Here is a 7,500-nt window from a genome sequence, read left to right on the forward strand (position 1 = left end):
CACTCGATACTGCGGTACAACGAGGAGGACATCACGGTCTAGGAGGACGTTCGGGACATACTCGTCGGCTCGCCCTGAAAGGAACCCGCCTCCGTAGATGTAGACCAACACCGGAAGCTTGGCGTGCAGGTCCACCTGGTTAAGAGGAAGCCAAGATAAGACGGGGATTCTAATCCAATGAGCTGATAAGTGGTTTCGTTCATTCTGACACCAGGTGATTTAATTCAAGTGATAGGAGCCTCACGGATTGGCCTGGCAAGACTTCTGGAGATAATCTGAAGGACCCCGCATGCGTCGAGCTAAATCCCTTGTGATTTTTTTTTATCTATCTATCTATCTGTCTATCTATCATTTATACACACACACACACACACACACACACACACACACACACACACACACACACACACACACACACACACACACACACACACACACACACACACACACACACACACACACACATACACACACACACACACACACACACACACACACACATATATATATATATATATATGTATATACGTATATATATATATGTATATATACATATGTGTATACATACATGTATATATATATCTATATATACGTATATATATATGTATATATACATATATAAGTGTATACATACATGTATATATATATATATATATATATATATATATATATATGTATATATATATATATATATATATATATGATAATAGGAACACGGATACGTGTGTTCGCCTTTACAACATAGACCACTTAGAAAAATAAACTAACAAAGCAGAGCGCTTTCGTATATTACACCCAGTGCAAAAAGTACTTTGCACTGGATGTAATATACGAAAGCGCTCTGCTTCGTTAGTTTTTTTCCAAGTGGTCTACTTCGCATATATATATATATATATGTATATACATATATATATATATATATATGTATATATATATGTATATATATACATATATGTATATATATACATATTCCATATATATATGTATATATGCATATATATATACATATATATATATATATGTATACATATATATATATATATATATGTATGTATACATATATATATACAAATATATATATATATAATATATATATATATATATATATATATACATATATACAACACTGAATGGGTCTCAGTGTCTAGAGATACATTTTAACAACCACACTGTACTTGTAAGAGGCCGGTAGTGTACGAATGGAAATGAGCTAGGGTATTAGAATAATTCAGACTCGACGCCTGCTCGAGGGCAATGTTATGTCTAGGTGAGGGCGACGTTTGTCTATGTAAACACACCGACGGTGGTGACTGTTTTTATAATCGCTTATGAATCACAACATTGTAAGCGCAGGTTACCTTCGTTTGACTAATGCTGAGGTAAACAATTTTTGCTAGTGGCATTGAAATGGCTTTCCGGATTGGTGCAAGGTGCAGAAGGAGAAAAAAACTATTGGTGCAGGAATTCAAAGTCACGCCCATAAGGAGTGACATTTATTTGAGAAGTCACCGGGGATTGGTTTAGAAAAATTAGTGACGTCAGACGAAGGTAGCTCAGCGTAAGATACGGGATCTCTTCAGACGTTCTATAGAGAAGAGATAGAGAAGATATAGGGAGAAGATATAGAGAGGGTGTGGAGAGAGAGGATCAGGAGACGATGTAGAGACGAGAGAAAAGAGATCCCGAGTGTAAGCTGAAGGTGAAATTACAGTGAAAGAAGAAAGAAAATTCACCCCCCTTTTATTAACCCAAAGGACGAGAGGAATAGGCATGGGGCCTAGAAAATAGTGAGACTACAGGAAAAAGAAGGCATTGGGCCTACTACTTAAGAGGAACTTGAATATTAGTGAACCTCACGTAACGAGAGGCAAGGGGCCTCGAGACGAGTGATATTACAAGTCAAATTTAAGTGACAGTGGTGACTAGGGGGGGGGTGAAAGTGGTGCTCAGCGGTGGAACGAACGATCTGGGTGTTAAACACCTCCGAAGAGAAGTGGCGCCTGAAGTCTACGGGAACAAGACAACCAAAATCAAGAGTGTATTACGACTACGAGAGAAATCTACAACTTCAAGTAACTGCTACGTTGGGAACAAGCATTCTTCAAGATTCTTCAAGGAGATCATCATCTACAAGGCGGTCTTCAAGGCAGAGTGTGTGATGGAGGAGGAACAACGTCGTTGAGGAATGACAAGACCGTAGAAGGACGTCAAACCAGACATTGACATCACGAAGCGACATCGCAAGCAGCCAGGCTAAAGCAAGGTATTAGTAAAGTATGAGTACCCCTCAGAATTCTAACGTGTTGAGACACGAAATTCACACATCAAATACAAATATTCCAAAATTCACAGGAGAGTCTAACACATATGGTGTAAACAAGTTCCTAAACCTCATTGACACTCTTATAGTTAGTAAAAATATAACAAACGAGAATCGTAAGATTGAGATTCTCAAGGAGAATATAGATCCAGAGCATGGAAGGGCGAGGTTTGTCATTAACTTCCAGCAAATGGAATCAATTAATCAATATGATGATTATAAGAAGGCATTTATCAAGCATTTCATGTCCAAATGTGATCAGGATCCTATTAGATCATTGGTAAAAATGATTAAGGAAGTTAGGACAAGTGAAACTGACACAGAGTACTTAGCTAGATTAGATAGATGGTCAAAAGACATGAATTCTATCTTGAAAGATTCAGACTGGATAGAAAGATCTAGTGAAAAGATGAAAATCTCACAGGTAATCAAATTGATTACATTTAGCTTATTGGCAAAGAATTCTGATGACTTAACAGCAGAAAGGCTGTACAAAGATTTAAAATCAAATATCTGTTTAGGAGAAGTAGATTATCTTCTTCAAGGATACAGTGAGACCAGAACAATAAACCCATATGTAATGCCTATAAATCAACATAGCCAATATAGGAACTCTAGAGAGTTTAAGAAAACAGAAGTAGGACATAGGCGGCATGCTAGAAGTCCATCTAGGGATAGGGATACCAGAATCCTTTGTTTTAATTGTAATGCATGGGGACACAAGGCACAAGAATGTTTTTATGGGATTATTTGCAGAAATTGCAAATACGAAGGTCACAATGAGTATCAATGTAGGAACCCTCCATTCTGTATTTACCATAATAAAATCGGACACAGAACTCATGAGTGCCGAAATTTTCGGGTACCCCCAGGGCTAAGAGGAAAACCCCCAGACACAGAATAAACCATTTCAGACCTCCCCATATATATACCGATAGGCGGTATTGTGTTAAATATGGGAATGCAAGGGAGATGAAAGAAACTGACAAACTGATAATTACTGTTGGTAAAACTACTGTAGGACCTCTCATTGCGGGTCAAGTGTTCAATAAGCCTATTCAAATTTTTATTGATACAGGGTCTGTAGTTAATGTAATTACTAGTAAAGTTTTAAACCAGTTGAACCCAGGAGTGAAAATGTTGGAACCAATCCGTTACACATTGCAAGGTGTAACTGGAAATCAGTTAAAAACATTAGGCAAGATTGAGCTAGAAGTTGCCTTATATACAAATGAACAATTGTACATCCCAGTGATAGTGGTAGAAGAGTCTGTTTTTCCAGGAGATTTATTGATAGGATTTGCAACTATGAGAAAAGAAAACATGGTAATTTGTCCTGCTGACTTAGGAATTTTAGTGAAGTCACAGTTAATCCCATTCTTAAATCAACCAGACTTAAGACCAGTGACAGGAATCAATGAATCCTTAGATAACATTTCTATCCTAGATAGCGAGGCCGAGCGGTCCAACCCTACAGAAAGTAAAACAATTTGTGAACCCAACTCAGAAGTTCAAGAAATCCCAGAGATTACTAAATTATTAACCACAGATGCCTTGAGAATTGCAGATTGCGGATTAACAAGGTCGACATTGTTACATCCCATGTCAATTAATAAGGTTGAAGTGTGTTTGAAAGGAATCAATGTAGACTCTGAAGTAATTACAGTCCCAGAAACAGTTAAACTTAAAGGATTGAAGTGGGACTCAGGGATTTATAAGACAAATAAGAACAGAGTAGAAGTATTAGTAATTAATACTATGAATAAAGAGATAGTTTTAAAGAAAGGTACACAAATAGGATGTATTCAGGTGTGTACTAAACCTATTAAGATTTTAAATGAGAATAGTGAGGAGATAGAATTACCAACTTCATCAATTTGCTCAGTACAAGAAGGCATAGACTTAAGAAATAGATATAAAGAATTATTACAATCAACTAATTGCCCTGAGTTGGATGAAGCTTTATTTGCTTTGCTTATGAAACATAAAAAAGCAATTGCTTTGCCGGGGGACGCCTTAGGCAAAACAACTGTTTTAAAACATCACATTAAGTTAAAACCAGGAACACAACCTATCTACATACCAGCCTACAGAGTTCCTCACTCTAGATTAGCTGTAGTAGATAAACTCATCACTGAAATGTTATCACAGGATATTATTGAACATAGTAAAAGTGAGTGGAATTTTCCGTTGATCCTAGTACCAAAGTCTGATGGGACTATGCGACCAGTTATTGATTACAGGGAACTGAATAAGCACACCATTCGTGACAGGTTACCATTACCCATTATCGGTGACATTTTGAGAAGTTTGGGAACTGAGAATAGATATTTTAGTACTATAGATATCAAATCAGCTTTTTGGCAAATAGAATTGCATGAAGATTCAAGAGAGTTCACAGCATTTTCTACTACAACAGGACATTATAAGTTCAAGAGAATGCCATTTGGGTTATGTAATAGTCCATTAACTTACATGAGATTAATGAATACTATTCTAGATGGATTGTTAGGAAACACTGCCAGTGTATTTCTAGATGACATTTTAATAGTTTCTCAGACTGCAGTGGAGCACTTTAAGAAATTAGATTTGATATTCTCAAGACTAGGAGAAGCTGGGTTAAAAGTAAAACTTGAAAAATGTAAGTTCTTGCAAGACAGTGTCATTTACTTAGGACATAAGATAGACAGACACGGACTAAGTACAGTAAATTCAAAGGTGGACGCTGTCAAGAATTTTCCAGTTCCGACCAATGTAGACAAGGTTAGGAGCTTTTTGGGATTAACAGGATATTATAGAAAATTCATTCAAAGTTATGCTGACATTGCTAATCCACTAAGTTCTTTGTTGAGAAAGGACTCAAAGTTCATATGGGGACCTGCGCAACAGCAAGCTTTTGACAAGTTGAAAGATAAACTCACAAGTTCACCTATTTTAATTTTCCCCGACTATGAAAAAGAATTTATTCTTTGTACTGATGCGTCTGACATAGGGTTAGGAGGCATACTAATGCAAGAGAGAAATGGAACTTTAAAACCCATAGCTTACACATCCAGACTTTGTAATAGTGCAGAGAGGAACTATTCTATAACTGAAAGAGAAACTTTAGCAGTAATTTATTCTTTAGAAAGTTTTAGGGATATGATACTAGGGTATCCCATCAGAGTTTGGACTGATCACACAGCTATTCAGAACTTATTTAAGCATAAGAATCTTAGAGGCAGACTTGCTAGATGGTTTGCGATACTTCAGTGCTATGATGTTCAATTTAATTATATTCCGGGTAGAAGGAATGTAGCAGATCCACTTTCTAGAAACATTAGTCAACCAATGACTGGGACAGGGTTGATTAATTTTGTTTGTAGTATAGAAGAATTAGTAACTTTAGATGAAGAAATGCTAATAAGAGAACAGGGAGATGATGAGACATGTGATTCAATAATCAAGCATTTGATGAACCCAAGAGGAGATCCTCCAAAGCTACCAAAGGGGTATAAGATAGAGGAATTTCATTTGATTAATGGAATTTTGTATAGGAAAACATTTGTAAATGGGAAAGATATTTCTAGAGGTCAAGTAAATCAGTTGGTTATACCACAAACTCTGGTAAATGAGATATTGAAGTTACTTCATGATAGTGATTGTAGTTTCACATCCTGGAAAGGATAAAACATATAGACAGGCACAACTTAAGTACTTTTGGTTAGGTATGAAGAAAACTATATATGATTATATAGAAAAGTGTGTAAAATGTGTAAAGGTGAAAGGAAATACACCAAAACCTGCTCCTATACTCACCTATCCCATTCCACAGAAACCTTGGGAAAGAGTTCACATGGATACTTTGGAATTACCACTAACCGAGAACGGCTTTAAATACCTATTTGTTGCTATTGATTATTTTTCAAGATTTTGTATATTACAACCCATAATCAATAAGAAAGCTGAAACTATTGCTTCCGTAATCTATGATCAGATAATCTGTAATTTTACTACACCTAACATCCTAGTTTCAGATAATGGGACTGAATTTAATAACAAAATCTTGGAAAATCTATGTAATGTGTTCCACATCAAGAAAGTCAATATACTCGTTAACCATCCCCAAAGTAATGGAGTAGTAGAAAGGTTAAACAAAAAGATAATTATATGTCTTAGAACACTAATAAGTCCTCATAGTGTAACTTGGGATACTTGGATTCCTTGTGTTAAGTGTACTCTGAACAATCAAATTAATGTAGCAACTGGGGATACACCTCATTTTATAATTTTTGGGGAGGACAAAACTCTGCCATATGAAATGTTGACTGCAGAGCAAAAACCCATATATAATATGGATGATTATATATCCAATAGGATAAATACTCTTCAAAGTATTCACCAAAGAGTTAGGAAACATATGCAGGTGTATTCACAAGAGATGAGGGAACAACAACACAAAATAGCTCGTAAACTAGAATTGAAAATTGGGGAATTAGTAATGGTCAAAGCAACCTCACCCAATAATAAACTTTCACTAAGGTACACTGGTCCATATAGGGTAATTGATTCTGCAGGTGGAAACAAGTTTAAACTTAAACATTTAGAATCAAGAGAAGAATTGGTAGGACATTTAGATGACATAAGGAAAATTAGCTTGCAGATCTATGAAGATGATTATAGTAATACTTTGTGCATAAATATTGATAACCCTGGAGAATATGGAGAATATTATAATGATATTTTTCAAGAGTTGAATATTAATCTTGATGTATTTTACAGATAGTATTGACCATTTATATGTATTTGGGATGGGAGACCTAAACAACTGCAACTTGGTGTCAAGCAGATACATGGAAACCTAAAACCTAGGATCTGCTGTGGTCAGACTTGGAACCTTAAGGACTTGAGGACCTCTCATCTGAGTACACACATGAGTATTGTGATCATTTTAAAGTAATAAGTCTTTGAAAATGAAGTGTATTGGAAATAATATTGAACAAGAAGAGACACTCGAACTCTAGATTAGTGTGTTTTGCAAATTAATTGCTATTGAAAAGATGATAAACCATTCAGAATTTAAAGTTAGTGTTCATAGTGAATTTTATAATCAATTACATCCTTTCTGTAGACAATCTAAGAGAAAGCATGATCTCTTTTGTGTTCGAGAGGCTTCGCATGAACTCTCTGGTTAGGAATAT

The 7,500-nt window shown here is 35.7% G+C and overlaps 1 protein-coding gene across 1 annotated transcript in view; it reads right to left on the reverse strand.

The window, feature by feature from the left end:
* The window catches only part of LOC143035796 (juvenile hormone esterase-like), a 44,283-nt gene that overhangs the window by 26,974 nt on the left and 9,809 nt on the right, over positions 1-7,500 (reverse strand). Inside the window, exon 4 of the mRNA XM_076202762.1 lies at positions 1-135. This exon is cut by the window's left edge and continues 10 nt beyond it. Within this exon, the coding sequence (XP_076058877.1) occupies positions 1-135 (135 nt within the window). The remainder of the gene's footprint in view (positions 136-7,500) is intronic.

This window comes from Oratosquilla oratoria, chromosome 19, assembly GCF_046742065.1.
Source record: "Oratosquilla oratoria isolate Oo_2021 chromosome 19, ASM4674206v1, whole genome shotgun sequence".
In the NCBI taxonomy this organism is placed as follows: Eukaryota; Metazoa; Arthropoda; class Malacostraca; order Stomatopoda; family Squillidae; genus Oratosquilla; species Oratosquilla oratoria.